We start from the raw sequence: 18,408 nt of genomic DNA, 5'->3' as shown, positions 1-18,408 counted from the left end.
GATATGCCCTCAGCCTACAGCCTTCGCTGGCACTGCAGTACTTGGGAACTCTTGATTTGGAAAGGGGAGGCAAGCCCACATTTGGAAGCATCTGTATTTTACTGCACAACCCTGTCTTATAGGCATCATTCTGACTGCTCCCAGGTTTGAATTAATGAATTATGAGGACCAGACTCTCCAAGGAAATCTTGCATCACCTACTGTGGAACAGTGCTAATTTGTTTTCCAATGCCAAATGTATGTTTGATCAGCAGATGAATAGGACTAATTACATCCCGGTACGGATGTCTATGTGCCCTAGAAATATTTCTACATCATTCACCAACACGGGACTTTTAATAATTGTGAGGAGATGCCTCCACAGGCCATCACAAAGCTGGCATTTTAACTGAAGAACACTGCTACACCTTGGAGTTCGGTTTCAGAGCTCTGTTCATCAAACACTTGGAGAACAACTGCGTGAGCAAGCGAACACCCAAGGGTTCAGAGTCAGGAAGCTATTCTTATTTCTAAACCTTGATGGATGACAAGATAACATAGGTTATTTTGGCCCTCTGGTTATGCTTCTAAATGACAATAATATTGGATAATACTTAATGGTCCTTAATATCTGGCAGGCATATATTACACCAAATACTGACATGTCCTGTGAGGTAGGTCCTTTTATTATCCCTCCTTTACAGATGAAGAAGCTCAAGCACAAAGAGGTTATTCGTCTCTCCTAGAGTCACTTAGCTGATCAGTGGCAGAACCGGAATGTGAGCCCACAGAGTTTCAGGCTCCAGTCCCTACTCGTTACCAGACTGCTGTCCTATCAGCTGGAAAGATCTTATTCTCATTCTAAATGTGTACTTAGTTTTCCTCCTTGGTTTCAGTGCAGCATATTACATATTTACCCACGGCAATGAAAGACACAGAACCGCCAAGAGTTGTAAACAGGATTAGGAGAAAGGCAAAAGCATATCGTCAAGAGAGAGCTTAAGTTTTGGGACTTAGTTGTCTGGGGCTGATCCCTGCTGTGTGACTTCCTGTGAGTCTCTTAATGTCTCTGGGCCTTAGTTTATTGACCTGTGAAAGAAGGATGCATTGCCTACCGTGCTAGCTTGTGAGAATCAAATGAGATTGTATGTGTATATGAAATCCGGAAAACTGTGAAGCACAGGGTAAATTTAAACTAGTATTACGGACGGCTACGATCAGTTTTCCTTGTGAAACAATTATGTCAAAGACATTAAATCTAATTCAAGGAGATCTGTGAATTTCTTTTGTAAACCTGAAATCTATATTTCATTTATAACACTTGGGTTCTCATCCAGATTCTACTATTTACTAATCAAGTCTTATAATTGTTAGTAAAATAGGGTAATTGCCACCATATTTCACAGAGATTCTGTAAGGATTAAAGAGCTGATATATAGGAAAATGCTTGATAAATGATTAGGCACTTTGCAAATATAAGTTATCATCATCATCATGATTATTAATACTACTTTACCTAAGACATTTCATGCGCTAGGACTTTGAACAGAGGCTTAAACAAAAAATATGCCTCACAAGGGGGTATGTGCAGGGAAAGTGGGAAGGCACAGTGGTTTAAAGGAAATGGCTACACTATCTCAATAATTTGTTTTATTCAACAAGGGCTTGAAGGTCAAAGAAACCAGTTGTAGCCAGCAGATTTCAGAGCACAGCAATCCATTAACAGAATTTGATGACTGTGTGGTTTGGAGTGTGCTCTCCTTATTTGCAGATTTTGACCACATTTGTGTTTTTAACGTAAAAGTGAAACAACAAGAAAAATAAACTCGGGATTGAGGTATGAGTCTCACAGAAGCAGACCCCAGTAACTTTCTCTTTCCCTTCAAAGTCATACAGACCAAACTGTTTACTGAGATCTACATTTATGTTCCTACCAAAGAGAACAAAGCAGCACTGTTGTCTGTTCTGTTCCTGACCGAACACTCAGAGCCGCTCAGAGGACAATGAAATAATAACTCTTCCGAACACTGCAATAGGTCGGCTCTCCCAAGCATCGTCTGTACCACACTGACACAGGAAGCAGAAACTGAGAAATGGGCTTGACTTCAGAATTGCTTCCTTACCTCTTCTGTTATCCAGCGCTAACCCTATAGACACTTATGATCCTGGTGGCTAATACACTTAGCTCTCACAATTTGTAGCGCTGTCCCACATTTTGCAGTTACTTCTTAGCAATGGTTGATTGGTGCTAGTACTGGTATCACAAAAGAGACAAACACTTCCCATACAAAAGGCTAATGAGAGTGATTCCATGGACAGAGCTCTCGACAAAAGGTGGTCACTAGTGCTTGACTCCATCACGAGTATCTCCATCTGTGCCTCAGCCCTGGCTGACGTGCAGCCCGTCCAGCATGAAGTGCATATCTATCTGATTGGCAGGACATCTATTTTGATTGCCCAAGCATCTGTTCTGATTGGTTGGTGCCCGTGCCATTCTGAGAGATAATATTTTTATTTTTTATTATCTCTTATGCCCAAGACATTTATTTTAGTCTGAAAACAAATATTCTGCTTAATCTATGAAGGTTTTCTCAGTATATATGCTCATGTTATTAGAATTAATGTTACCCTCCTTCAATGAATACAACCGTTAATGTTTCTCACATACTTCTTTTGTGGTAGGCATTGGGCTATGTAGTTTTCTAGACCTGAAGGTATTTAACATCCTCAATGCCTTTGTGAAGTAGTTAATATCACTCTCACTTGGGCAAAGTTATTAGGCTGAACCATATCTAAGTGGTTCAGAATGGTTAATAATGGCAATTTCATCCAGCCTTCCTCAACCAGGACTCCAAGAGAGAATTACTAATGACTCGAGTCATCCACTGATGTAATGAATTAACTTCTGTCTCATGCATCTAAAATGGTACCAGTTGTATACGATCCTTGGGAGAGTTGAGAAAATAGTTACTCAGATCATTTTTGGTGTTCTGTAATTCAGCGGAGAGGTACTGTTTGACAAAGGCAGCGAGAATGTAAATAGAGGAATAGCATTATCTTTGAGAGGAACATAGGCCCTCCACATATCATACAGATAATCTGTAAGCCTTAGCCCGTTTATTCCCAACATAACGGATGGGGGTAAGATGAGGTGAGTAAATCCGATTCCTGTGGGAGCATGAGGGATGGGAGGGCTTTTCAACACAGACTCATGCTTATATTCTGCTGTCTTTGATTGGACTCCTCCATGATAATAGCAGCCAGAATGAACCTGTTTTTTTTTTTTTTTAATTTTTATTGGACTACAGTTGATTTACAATGTTGTGTTAGTTTCAGGTGTACAGCAAAGTGAATCAGTTATACATACATATATCCACTCTTTTTCAGATTCTCTTCCCATACAGGTCATTACAGAGTATTGAGTAGAGTTCCCTGTGCTATTCAATAGGTCCTTATCAGTTATCTACCTTACGTATAGTAGTGTGCATATGTCAATCCCAATCTCCCAATTTATCCCCCATCCCCCGAATCTTCATTGCTAATAGGAGAGTAGGGCTATGTTAGGGCAGAACAATTTTTTCTTTTAAGATTTTTTTGATGTAGACCATTTTTAAAGTCTTTATTGAATTTGTTACAATATTGCTTCTGTTTTTTTTTTATGTTTTGGTTTTTTTGGCCGTGAAGCATGTGGGATCTTAGCTTCCCCACCAGGGATTGAACCTGCACCCCCTGCATTAGATGCTAAAGTCTTAACCACTGGACCTTCAGGGAAGTCCCAAGGGCAGAAAAATTATTTTTGAGAATGATTGTGATAGATTCAAACTGTTTCCAGAGTTAACCTCTTCTTGGTGTAAGAGTTCAATGATGCTATGTGTATTTTATGAAAAGTAAGGCATTTTGAAAATTCAACGATTAGAATTCAAATTATCTGGAGATATTAAATAATCTGATCAGACTTTCAGATTCAAGAAAGAGAGCCCTAACCTCACAATGATAAGTCTTCTACAAGAGCCAAAGGGTGTTTAAACAGCAGCCTAAAAGCATCTCAGTAAACTGTCCTTAAGCTATTTTCTTCATCAGGTTCAATGGCATATGGTACAGTATGGGGCAGAGAACTTGGGATTTGAAGTTTGAAGCTGATTTCTGCAACTTAATAGCAGTGAGGGCCAGGTAAGCCACATAGCTCCCATTAGCCTCAGTTTTCTCATTCATACACAGTAATGAATAACTAACCTATAGAGTTAAGGATTATGAGGATTAAGAAAAGGCATGGCCTATAGGTGGCTCAATGAGCAGGCCTGCAATCATCACTCAAAAAGGAGCAGATATTAACCAAGAGTTTTTGGAAATAAGGTGTTTGAACAAAAGTTAGTCTAAATGACTCATCTGAGTCAGTTTTGAGACCTTTAGTTGCTGACTGCATTTCCTGGGGATAGTTTGATATTAATACTTACCCCTCCGACTCTTTCAAAGTGGTCCCCGTCTTTGTCAAAGTCTATCAGGTGTCCATTAAATGACCAAGTAAACACGATGTTTAGCGAGTGATCGTGGGTTACCTGGCATGGCAGAACGATACTTTCTCCAACAGTGACATCCATACTGGAAGGGGGTACCATTACCCTTGTTGGATCTGGAGAGTGAAAACAAAGCAAAACAACAAAGCCTGTGAGCTGGTGTGGAAATAAAACGTAGAATCCAAGTGCAGGATGAAATACTAAGGAGTTTTGCTTTATTTTGTCTTAGTCTGTGCCCGGCAAACCTTAGTCATCTGGGAAGCTCAGAGTCGGGCCAGGAGGTCATTTTTAATATGAAAAGATGAAAACACTTATTATGTGAACCTTCACAGAGCAGCAGAACTCAGCTGGGGAGCACTGGGGTTAGCTCTCTTAAGACACTTATGGAAGGGCCTACTGCTGGCAGGCTGCTCTGAAATTATCTCTTCAAAAAGGTTTTTAGATCTCCCCAGTTTCACTAGAAAGCAATACTACAGCTGAGTGCAAACAGGAAAATCCATGTTAATTTGAAGTTTGTTGGGGTTTTTTTCTATTATAAAAGTGATACATGTTTAGTATAGGGAATTTAGAAAATTCAGGGCATTTGAAAGGAGGGACCAAAACAAAACAAAACAAAATCCTACTTAGTTTCTGACTGTCCAGATAAAACCCCTATTTTCATTTTAGTATAATTTCCTCCTGTCTTTTGGATTCATAATTTTTCAGTTGTCTTGTTTTGCATTATGGTAAACATGCTACACATGTGATTTTCCTTTTTTCTCTACTTAATATAGGCTTATACCTTTATCCACATATTTTTATAATCTGCATAATATGCTGTTAATAGTTTCAATCACTTTGAAACTAGTAAACATTTTAGCAAATTTTATTATAATTATAAATAATGCTGTAATGAACATCACTGACAAAATTATATGTATATATAACTTTTTTATTGAACAATAGTTGATTTACAATGTTGTGTGAGTTTCTGCTGTACAGCAAAGTGATTCAGCTATACATATATACACATTCTTTTTCAGATTCTTTTCCACTATAGGTTATTACAAGATATGGAATATAGTTCCCTGTGCTATACAGTAGGTCCTTGTTTATTTTATATACACAGTAGTGTGTATCAGTTCCTCCCAAACTCCTAACGTAGCTCCCGCCTTCCCCTTCAGTAACCATAAGATTGTTTTCTATGTCTGTGAGTCTTTCTGCTTTGTAAATAAGTTCATTTGTATCATTTTTTTTAGATTCCACATATCAATGATATAATAATATTTGTCTTTCTCTGACTTTACTCATGTATTACTTTTTTTTTTTTTTTTTTTTGCGGCACGCGGGCCTCTTACTGTTGTGGCCTCTCCCGCTGCGGAGCAACAGGCTCCGGACGTGCAGGCTCAGCGGCCGTGGCTCACGGACGCAGCCGCTCCGCGGCATGTGGGATCTTCCCGGACCGGGGCACGAACCCGTGGTCCCCTGCATCAGCAGGCAGACTCTCAAGCACTGCGCCACCAGGGAAGCCCCACATATTCTTTCTTTAAAATAAGGACTACTAATTCATTTTAAAATTCACCCTTTACATTACAGTTTTAATTGGGAACAGAAAGGACTTGCTTAGCCAAGATAGTTTATAAACTCTATAGACTCTAAAACTACATTCACACATAGGTAGTCTCTTATTTCTCACTGAAATTGGCTTTCATAAATGGTGTCAGAGAATAAAATGGTGAAAAGCAATTTGAGTTAAATAAAAAGGTCATATAAGTGCCTAAGGAATAAAATGATGAATTCAGCCATATTCCAGAAATTTCTCTGTACTAAACCAAGTCAAACAAAACCAACCAAACAAACCATAATAAAGAAGACAAATCAAAAGCAAACAAAAACAATATAAAAGCAATGGTTAATCCCCTTCAACATTCACAGGGTTGTGTTTCACACTCTGTGTGGCACATAAACATTTACTGAACGTAGCTCTTAGATTAAAATCTCAGCTGAAAATTTTGTAATGGAGTCTCATAGAAGACTTTTGATTGGTCTTTTTTTCCAACAACCCACCCACTAAAATTTCCTCTTTAAAGAGAGTATTTAGAACAGTTTTTCTACCCTTTTATCCAACTGTGGAAAGCAAACATCTCAGGTTGTTAAAAAAGGAAAGTCTGTGTCCATAAATAGATTATAATCTAGTGGAGGGACATACTTTTGCTGTTTTCTGAAAGTAGGTAAAGCTCATGATGCGTGGACTGGTGTGCTTTTAGTCACTGCTGAACGAATGATGTCCATGAAATGAGAAGTGAAAAACACGTACTCCTAGCTAAGAGGTAATGGGAGACAAAAGTGTTTGTTTCAAAACCTGAGGCTTTTTGCAAGTCACATAATCAAAATATACTCCATTGGTTAACTGACCCACAGGAAAAGATACAGACTGAGATTTTTTTAAATGAGCGAAGGAGTTGAGAGCCAATCACCTTAGTATAATGCTAAGCAGAAAATCTAGGAATAGCTCCATTTGACTTAACATGTCATTTATCATTTTTTAATTTAAATTTTCACCTATAAAAATGAAGATTGGAACATACAATTCCTGGACAAAATGATATATGTCTGTGGTTTGTATTTGGCAAGATGTCACCTTATTCTATTTTAAATAGCTGTCCACTGATTTCACAATTTAGATTTTCATTTTAATGTACCTTCATTCATTTGTTGATCTATCTACCAAGCACTCATTAGGTGTTATAAGGATAACAGTGCCCTAGTACCAAGAAAGATAGAAAAAACTTATTTGTAAAAACTAATCGAGCCCCTCACATTCCAGATACCATGTTACACGCTTGACAAGGATTATTTCATTTATTCTCAACAAATACGTAGTATTATCGGCTATTTAACAGATGAGGGAAACTGATACCTAAGGGTGGTTGAGGAATTATCTATTGTGCTAAGCTGACTCCCTTCATTTAGCTGAAAACATGATATCCATTCACAAATCATCCATGCAACAAGGCTAAGGGCATAATATAGCAATTTGCACTCTTGATTACGTGTAGTCAGCTGAGGATATGTAAATGCAGAAGAAAGTCAAAGAAGGCCAGGGGGTGAAGATGGTTTCAGAGGGCTTCACTGCAAGAGTAATCAAGTTACTGCCTTAGACAGGTAAAAAGAAGTGATGATTTTATGCCTAAAATGCCGGCTCTAGCTATAAGCTTACACATCACACTGATGAGTGCAGAGTCAAATGTCCAGGTTCAGGTCCTTAAAAATGTCTTGCAGTTGGCACCTACCCTAAAGCCTAGAGTCATATACAATTCTGGCTGACATTTTTAATTGACATTTGTTTCCTAAATAAATGTTCATCCGTTTATGCACGTGTAGCTATCTGGGACAGATTTTATTACTGGTGAACTCAGTTGCCTGTTAACCAAGGACCAGAGAAGTGCTCTAAATCAAGGATTATGCTGGCACAGTTGCTGAGCTGACAGCTGCTAATTCATTACCTTAGCACTTGTCACCAATTCACATTTTGAGCCCTGAAGTACCAAGAATCAATGCAAAGGAAGACAAGCACTGTACACACCAGAGAGTTCTCCTTGGCACTAGAGAAGATTAAACTAAAGAGGTTCAAAACCTCATTAGCTACTTGGTTTTCTCAAATTGTATGCTTGTTCAGTACTCCCGTTTTCTGTGTTATGAATTCTGATGCTTTATACTTGATGAATTTCTTGAAATTTGAATACAAACACTGTACACAAATAAACAGATGGTTTCTTCAAAACAAAACTGTCTCCCCTCCTTTGGTTTTAATTCATTAAGATCAGGAAGAACCTATATTTACAACTTCTGTTCTGAAGAGTCACTCCAGCTATTGTTCTGTGCACAGACCTCTCAAAAGCAATTAGAACTCAAGATGTGAATTGATGTCTGGGTTTGGATGTAATTAAATAGCAACAATAAATAGGACCAACAACACTCCTAAACTTTCTAGCTTGTGGTTGGTTCATCCCACAGAGAATGATAAATTTAGAACTCCAGAGGATTGATGCTCAAAACATAAATATAAATATATATATATATATATATATATATTTACCAAGTGCTTAACCTTCCTAGAGTAAAAAAAATTCTTTTATGCTTTATAGTGTTTTCTATAATATCAAGAGGTCAGAAAGTAAACTATGCTTTGTTCTAAAGGTCAAAACAACCATGGAAGGGAGATTTAATTATTAAGCACTCTGTTAATGATTAGGTCAACAACTAGATGCATAATTTCTTACATTAACAATGAAATATCAGAAAGGGAATGTAAAAAACAATACCTTTTAAAATCATATCAAAAAAATGCCTAAGAAGAAACCTGACCAAGGAGGTGAAAGACTTATATGCTGAGAACTATAAAACATTAATGAAGGAAATTAAAGAGGATTCAAAGAAATGGAAAGATATCCCATGCTTTTGGATTGGAAGAATTAATTTTGTTAAAATGGCAATACTACCCAAAGCAATCTACAGATTTAATGTGATCCCTATCAAATTACCCATGACATTCTGCACAGAACTAGAACAAGTAATCCAAAAATTTATATGGAACCATAAAAGACCCAGAATTGCCAAAGCAATCCTGAGGAAAAAAATAAAGCAGGAGGCATAACTCTCTCAGACTTCAGACAATACTACGAAGCTACAGTAATCAAAACAGTGTGGTATTGGTATAAAAACAGACCTATAGATCAATGGAACAGAATAGAGAGCCCAGAAATAAACCCACACACGTACGGTCAATTAATCTTTGACAAAGGAGGCAAGACTATAAAATGGGATAAAGACAGTCTCTTCCACAAGTGGTGCTGGAAGAGTTGAACAACTGCATGTACATCAATGAAGTTAGAACACACCCTCACACCATGCACAAAAATAAACTCAAAATGGCTTAAAGACTTAAACATAAGACATGACACCATAAAACTCCTAGAAGAGAGCATAGGCAAAACATTCTCTGACATAAATTGTACCAATGTTTTCTTAGGTCAGTCTCCCAAGGCAATAGAAACAAAAATAAACAAATGGGACCTAGTCAAACTTAAAAGCTTTTCCACAGCAAAGGAAACCATAAAAAAAAAAAAAAAAACAAAACAAAGCAAAAAACAAAAAAACCCACAAAAAATGAAAAAACCTACAGAATGGGAGAAAATATTTGCAAGTGATGTGACCAACAAGGGCTTAATCTCCTAAATATACAAATAGCTCATACAACTCAACAACAGAAAAACAAACAACCTGATTGAAAAATGGGCATAAGACCTTGACAGACATTTCTCCAAAGAAGACACACAGATGGCCAGAGGCACATGAAAAGATGTTCAGCGTCACTAATTATTAGAGAAATGCAAATCAAAACTACAATAAGGTATCACCTCACACCAGTCAGAACGGCCATCATTAAAAAATCTACAAATAAGAAATGCTGGAGAGGGTGTGGACAAAAGGGAACCCTCCTACACTGTTGGTGGGAATGTATATTGATGCAGCCAGTATGGAGAGCAGTATGCAGGTTCCTCGGGAAACTAGAAATACCATATGATCCAACAATCTTACTCCTGGGCATATACACGGACAAAACTATAATTCAGAAGGATACATGCACCCCTATATTCAGAGCAGCACGATTTCTACTCCATCGACATGAGTGGATAAAGAAGGTGTGGTGTATATATCATACTACATGAAGTAAGTCAGAAAGAGAAAGACAAATACCACATGATATCACTTATATGTGGAATCTAAAATATGGCACAAATGAACCTATCTACAAAACAGAAACAGAATCACGGACATAGAGAACAGACTTGTGGTTGCAAAGGGGCAGTGGGGAGGGAGAGGGATGGAGTGGGAGTTTGGGGGTGGTAGATGCAAACTATTACATTTAGAATGGATAAACAACAAGGTCCTACTGTATAGCACAGGACACTATAACTAATCTCCTGGGATAAACCATAATGGAAAAGAATATTAAAAAATGTATATATGTGTATAACCGAGTCACTTTGCTGTACAGCAGAGACTGGTACAACATTGTAAATCAACTATACTTCAATAAAAAAAATGTAAAAAAAAAAACCTCACATACATTTAAAGCATGTAATAAAAATGTGGACTCTAACATCTTAATGTTTTTTGTAATCTCTTAAATTTAGAGGTTTTTTTTTAAAGAAAATTATCTCTCATATTGAAGAAACACTTTATGTTCACTGTACTTTCTTTTCCTATTAATTTTAGCTAAAATTTAATGTTTAATTTTCATTTTTGTGTTTTCTGCTTTGCTCAAATTGCTTAAGGACAACATGTATACTTTTATAAAAACAATTATTTTTCTTAAAAGAAATCTGGCTGCACATATTCCAAGATGTTAACATTGATCAATTCTGAGGAGCAGGAAAAAAAAAAACAATTAGATGTATAAGTTGTAACATATTACTCAAGTCATATTATATTCTGACTTTCACTGTTAGAAGAAAAGCTTTCTGATTTCAGGCTTTTGTTATCTGTAACAACAAGTGCCTGTAGTTTATGGGATAAGAATTCCATTTTGATGTTGCTTGCCTTTTATTACATCAACCCTTCTGTTTCAATTTATAATTTCTTTACCTTTCCCTCACAGTGCCAAGCTATTCACTTGGTGCCTATCAAGGAAAGTGTTTAAAATGTGTGTTTTAGTCATCTTCATTCATGGGAGGTATACATCTCCTTTTGTTAGTGAATTTCTTAACTGTAATGGTTTTGACGATGCCTCACAGTCAGGTTGTGTCTTCTTTTTTACATTAAATTTTGTAGGGAAACTTTAAAAAATGGGATCCTTCAAAAACAAGAGTTAGTGAAAGAGCTGACAGTCAACTCACCTCAAATGACACCAAGGGGGATTGGATAGAGAACTCTTTTTAATAGTCGTTAAAGGCCACAACAAAGACAGTTGATTAATGATCACAATCAACCTGGAGGGAGAATCTCTAGGGATGAATTTAAGCTCTCTGGTTGGTCATATTTTTTTTTAATAAAAACAAAACCAGTGCTGGATGTACTATTTTTCATCGATTTTGCATAAAACACACATAAAAAAGGGATGCCCTACCCATGAGATGAGACTCAAAATTCTCAGTGATTTCAAGCTGGACCAATTCTTTATTTTAGGATGAGATCTAGTAGGGGTAAAGCAAAAAGCTACACTTATAAAATCAACTACATAGGTGCAGGCTGGGGGAAAAACTGGGTTGGCAGTTCACATGGAAAACACTTGAGCATTCCAGTCTCAACATGGCCCATGCTGCTGCCAAAGAAAGCTAATGCAATCTTAGGCTGCATTTAATAGCATGTGGTATTCCATCTTAGAGAGGTAAAAATCCCATTATATTCTTCATTAATGAGACCACAGCTTACTAGGAACATCCTTTGGATTCACTGACAGATTAGTCCACCTAGGTTAGTGAAGGAGCTAATAAATCTGTAACAGTTAAAAAAAATGAAAATGTTTGACAGGAGTAAGAGAAATAAGAGGAGACATGAGACTGGTCTGCAAATATGTGAAGGGTTTATAGGCAGAAGATGAATTGAGCTTATTTTGTGTTGTCCCAAAGTAGAAAGCAACAGTACCTACAAAGAGGCAGTTTGGCTCTACATAAAAGAGAACTTTCCAAATAATCTGATCTTATCAACAGGAAAATGGGCTGCCTCAGGAGAACATGCATCACTATTTCTAGAAGTATTCAAGTGGGGGTGGGCTCCATCAGAGAGGGTGTGTCAGGAGACACTGAAAGCCAGCCAGGGTAGATGAAGCCTGTCATTTCTCCTGAGAGTGTATGAATCCAAACTGCTTTCCCAATGCTTTCCTGACCGCTCTCCTCACGGGTGATCCTTTCCTTGTGTAAAGCTTGTCAGCGTTAACTGTCTATTTCTTCAACATTAAGCTTGAGCACTGTTGTGGAATATCACTGACATATATCCCATTTCTCCCTTGTAATCACGTTCCTGGGGGTGGGGGACCACATCTTACACTTTTATAAACCCCCGTGCCTAGCTCTGTCCCTACTCATGAGAGTAGGTTAAAGATTAATTGGGTGATGACCCATAAATGGTAGTGTTGGTGACTAACCAAAGTAGGGACTTGAACCTTGACATGCTGTACATTGGGAAGCTGTTGTGCTGTATTTCCTATTATTTATCCTGCCTTAAATTGGCTACTGAACAGAAAAAAGTAGCTATCTAAGGGCTCAATCACTGTGCAAACTCTGACCCTTTGTCTGTGCTCATTGCTGATTTTTGCCTCCAAGGCCACATTTAGAATTTTTTCTTGCTTTTAGAAAATAAATCATTTGAACAGTAATTTATTTAAAAAATAATTTATTTCGAAATAATTTCAAACTTATAGAAAAGTAGCCAGAAAAGTACAAAGAACTCACCTTCGCACAGACCCCTCCACTGTTAATATTTTATTGCATTTGCTTATTTCCTGTTCTTTCTTATATATAATAAAGATATGTAATATATATATGGTATTATCTATAATTTATATTTACTTATTATCATTAGTCTTTTTCTGAACCTTTTGAGAGCAACTACAGACATGCTATCTAATGGGTAGACATGCTACCCTTAAACATTCCAGTGTGTATTTCACCAAACAAGAACACTTTCTTAATAACCAGCACAAAATCCTCCGAATAAGGAAATCAACCCTGGCACATCATCACTATGCAATTCAGGTCCCATTCAAAATTTGCTAACTTTCTCAGTAATGTCTCTTTATCTTTTGGTCCAGGACCTTACCCAGGAATAAATGTTGCAATTAATTGTCATGCTTCTTTAGACTCCTTCAAGTTAGAACATTTCTTCAGTCTTTCCCTATCTTTCAAATCCTTGACAGCTTTAAAGAGAACAGACCTTACATCTTGTAGGATGACTCTCAACCTGGATTTATCGGATGTTTCCTCATGACCTGATTTAGGTCTGTATTCTCAGCAGGAACCACACTGAAACGCTGTGTGGTACCTTCAAAGTGTGTCAAATCAGGAGCTGTGTGATGTGATATGAACTCATCTCAACACTGACCAATGACCATGATAACTCTAATCACGGGTCATGCTGGCGTCTGCCTGGCTTCTCTACTTTGTATTTAGCATTTTCCCCCTTGCAACTGATTAGCATTTTGTGGGGAGGTATTCCAAAATTACACCAATATTTTGATGCTCATCGAACCTCCACCTCCCAGCCTTAGGATCCACTGAAGACTCCTGCCTGAAGCAACCACCTCTCCGATGTTGCAAAATGGCAAATCTCCATCATTTCTTCTACATATACTAGATGACATTCTACTTTAAAAAAGAGCTTTCCTGGGACTTCCCTGGCGGTCCAGGGATTAGGACTCCGCAATTCCACTGCAGAATGAATATAGAGAATGTATCACTTTACTAAAATTGAAACACTCTGAGTTCTGCATTTCACACCTGGGTGAAAATTTAAGTCAATACATTTATAAAATACCTAAGGCATTACTTAAAATTAATTAAGCTTTTGGAGAATAATTCATTATTAAATAGAATAAAATTTAAACTTAAATTGTCCAACGATAGATGAATGGATAAAGAAGATGTGGTATGTATTTACAATGGAATATTACTCAGCCATAAAAAGGAATGAAATTGGGTCATGTGTAGAGATGTGGATGAACCTGGAGTATGTCATACAGAGTGAAGTAAGCCAGAAAGAGAAAAACAAATACCCTGTATTAATGCGTATATGTGGAATCTACAAAAATGGTACAGATGAACCTATTTGTAGGGCAGGAATAGAGACGTAGATGAAGAGAACAGACATGTGGACACAGTGTGGGGAGGGGAGGGTGGGACACACTGGGAGATTAGGTTTGACATAAATACACTACTATGGGTAAAACAGACAGCTAGTGCGAACCTGCTGTATAGCACATGGAGCTCAGCTCAGTGCTCTGTGACCACCTAGATGGGTGGGATGGGGGGAGTGGGAGGGAGGTCCAAGAAGGAGGGGATATAGGTATACATATAGCTGATTCACTTCATTGTACAGCTGAAACTAACACAACACTGTAAAGCCATTTTACTCCAATAAAAAAAATAAATAATAAATACACAACAGAGATTTAAGGCCAAAAACAAGGCATTCCTTAATATTAATTAAGCTTGTAGAGAACAATTCATTATTAAATAGAATAAAATTGATTAATATTCTAATTATTCTTCTCTGCTAGGTCATTTGGCTCTACATTTGAGAGCAGCTATCAAAACAAAACAACAGCATAGCTTCCGGTTTGTTCTTTTTCTCTGACTTACTTCTTGGAAATCCATTCTGTCAGGGAGTCAGGTAGGAAGCAGGGAAGGATGGGGTAGGTAAGGTCATCCTTGAGAAATCTACACTACTTAGTTAAAAGTCCTTTTGAGATTGCTCCATTATTGCCACTTTTGAGAGTGTGAATTCTTCTCTTTGTTGTATTTGCCAACTATCTCTTATGGGGGTAGACTTCCTCACTGTCTTTTTTTTTTTTTTTCCTCTGGCTGTGGCAAGCAGGGACTGCTCTTGGTTGCGGTGCACGGGCTTCTCATTGTGGTGGCTTCCCTTGTTGCAGAGCACGGGCTCTAGGCGCGCGGGCTCAGTAGTTGTGGTGCACGGGCTTACTTGCTCCGCGGCATGTGGGATCTTCCTGGACCAGGGCTCGAACCCGTGTCCCCTGCATTGGCAGGCGCATTCTTAACCACTGCGCCACCAGGGAAGTCCCCCCTCACTGTCCTAATTTTGGTTTGGAAGTTCATCTTATAAGGGAGTTTCTCCCTCCTCATGAACATTCCTCCCTATGTGTGGTTGTAAAGCCCTGAACAGGTTACGGGAAGGGTTTTCTGTTTACACCCCATGGGGGAGCAAAATATAGGGCATCCCACCTTATATTGTACAGGCCTGGCTCTTGTTTCCTTAAGTGGCCTTGCTGCTCACTCTGGCCATCAATAAATTCCCTTTAAAAGTTCTTAAACCTGAGAATTCCCTCTCCCCTACCCCGCCACTGTTTCCTGGCAGGGAGCCAAGATCCAGGCCCTGACTTAAGGCTTAGGTAGCTTTACCTGCCAAAATACCCTGATGAAATAAAATATATTCAGTGTAAAATCATCTAGATAATATCAGGCATCTATGATTTGGTATTTGTTTCCAAGTCTCCATTTTGGTTATAACTACTACTCTTTTGGAAATCTTTTAGACACTTGATTTCTTTAAGACATTTACTTTTCACTTAGATTTGTTTTGTACTGAGCAGCTAGGCCTGTGAAATGAGAGTTTAGAACACTTTAAGACAAACGGAGGCCAATTCTCTTTGTTCATCTTACCTCTCTTTTTGTTAACACAATTTAAATCTGATTTTGTTGAGTGAAAAAGTGAAGGGCCCAGCTGAAAAGAAACCAATGATTTTATCTTGGCTGAAGACAAGGAAACCTTCCCATTTTTGGTGGTGGAAAAACCATAGCAATGGCATAGGGCACTTCAACGAGTCACGGTTTTTATGCAATCCATGCCAAGAAGCACTGCCACGTAGTACTGTGACCTGGTTCTTTGAACAACTTGTGCACCTTGACAAACAACACTGGAAGAAAACATAAGGCAAATTCTGACCCCAGTCGGATTGAGCAGAAACTGGAGTCTTCTGTAAAGCAATTTACAAATCACCCCTGAGCAGAATGCTTACGGATCTATTTTCAAGGACTAGGGAAAAAACACAAAGCAGAGCTGTTTAAGCCTGACTGCCACAAATGGAAGCTGCTACGCACGAGTCAATTGAGGGTGGCCAGGTATAGGTACTTGGGAAACAAGCAGTCAAATGATAATCAAACTTATTAGATTTGCCTGGTCAAAATGTATAGTGTAAAGCACCTACTTAATTACGCAGACTGTTCTCATGCCACCCGGTTGCCTTTCAGGCTTCCAAGTCAGTGACAATGAGTAATAATGACTTTCTGTTTTGTCTTGTTTTGTTTATAATAACCAAATTATCATTTATCTTAAAATCATTCATGGTCATCTTGTTTGCTCTTTTTTTACCTGCCACCAGGGCAAGCCAACCTCCTGGGTTTGGATTTGTGCCATGGTTTAGAAGCAAGATTCTCAGTTGGGATGTCTTTCTAAATGGAAAGAATTGTCTGCAGGTGTGTAAGTGTCCACTATGAATAAGGATATTCCGCAAGCAAACTAGAAGCCGTCACAGAGGTAGAGTAGGATATGCTAAATTTGCCCTCTCATATTTTCTTTGTGACGCTTTCTTTAAGATTTAAAAGGACTGATCTAAACAGACTATTAGAAAAGACTATTCTCATTGACAAATTAAATAAATTGCATCTTCAAGTCAAGATATAATTAACATTAATTACTCTATGACATTTTTGGGACTGTGACTGAAGACGAAAAAGAATGATAAATGGGAGTTACAGGTATCTTTTAACCACGGAGAAACATTTTCATTATATAATAATTAGTTCTCTTTTTGAGATGGAGAGATTATAAGCCTGTTGTTTTGTAGCTACTACACATGAGTAACTCTCCCTTATGAGTCATTGGGTAAAAATTTACAAAGAAATCCCATTAGTGTCAGTGAAAAAAAGTAAATCCCATCGCATGCCATGCATAAGAATGGTGTAATGAGGTCTTTGCTGATTAAAGAATATATAATTGTACTTGATGGGCATCTGGCTGTATCTACGGGTACAAGGTAAGAGAATATTTACCTAAACTACAAAAGAAGTGAAACGTACATCAGAAGGCAAAGGCAACGACTTCCACAGACAATGCATTCCACTGTCATTATATGCAAAATAATAACTAGTGCCCCATTCTTGCAGTTTGCTACACGGGGAAGAATTAGGATCTGGTCAGTAGGTGGTGCCAAAACCACAGCAGAAGGAAAAAGCATTGCGTCTTTCTGTTTATCTGGCTCCTGTCAGCAATTTTCTATGTGTTTTCAAATTCCTCCACTTAAGAACTCTGCAACTTGGAAGAGAGGCAATAATTCTCGTACTCTAAAGTGGTATTTCTTCGTTTGCCTACCGATGTAAGAGAAGGTCACCGAGGAGTATATGAAGCTTAAAAAAGAAGGTATGACTATCTTTGTGGACATGACTAGGCCCCTCCCTCTATGTGGTGCAGGAAGGATTGATGTATAAAGCTTTCTGCACAACAGAATCAAACAAGCCACCCACCCTAGCACCTGGGCCACTACTGACTAGCTTGTCTGGAGGCTTGTCCATAATTCTAAGTGAACTTTTTCCTGAAACCCTTCGGGATGGACAACTATTAATAGCTCCCAGGTCCCTTCAACTGCTGAGATCTCCTGTGTGCACGGCAGGTAAGACACCCTGAGTTGAGCTAACAGGTTCCTCTCCCTGTTGCACTGCCTGCTTCAGAGTGTGATCTGTATACACATTCCATGAAATTTAAAGGAAGAAGAGGGAAAATGAGGACAGTCCTCAATGAAGATTTTGTTACTGCTCTTCACTGGAGGAGAAACAGGCAACTAGCTGGGAAACACACTCCTGGTGGGAAGAACTCATTTCTGGGGTAGATTTTGAGGGTCACTGCACATTTAGTTCAATCTTCCACACCAGAGACACGGAAACTTTTCTTTCTATTGAGAGTTGCTGACCCAAAGAGGGAAAAAAAAAATCAGTTGAGGGTCAGCGAAGTAGAAAGCAACTTAATTTAGTTTATTTTCAGAGAGATGTTTACAACTTTTCATGTCTTTCCAACTAGGTACAGGGAACATGAAACTCTAAAGGTACATCAAATAATTTAAAACTTACATCTAATATCTATAAAGGACAGTGGAGATGAGGGCGAGTGGGAATGCAGGGAGATGGAGAAAAGATGAAAATAC

At 38.2% G+C, this 18,408-nt stretch overlaps 1 protein-coding gene across 1 annotated transcript in view; it reads right to left on the bottom strand.

Annotated features, from left to right (window-relative positions):
• Positions 1-18,408, bottom strand: part of CNTN4 (contactin 4) — a 959,269-nt gene that overhangs the window by 26,437 nt on the left and 914,424 nt on the right. Inside the window, exon 15 of the mRNA XM_060022925.1 lies at positions 4,434-4,609. Coding sequence (XP_059878908.1) covers positions 4,434-4,609 — 176 coding nt within the window. The remainder of the gene's footprint in view (positions 1-4,433; positions 4,610-18,408) is intronic.

This window comes from Delphinus delphis, chromosome 10 (assembly GCF_949987515.2).
Source record: "Delphinus delphis chromosome 10, mDelDel1.2, whole genome shotgun sequence".
Taxonomy (NCBI): domain Eukaryota; kingdom Metazoa; phylum Chordata; class Mammalia; order Artiodactyla; family Delphinidae; genus Delphinus; species Delphinus delphis.
Note: the sequence above shows the minus strand (reverse complement) of the source record. Positions and strands in the feature narration are given on the sequence as shown.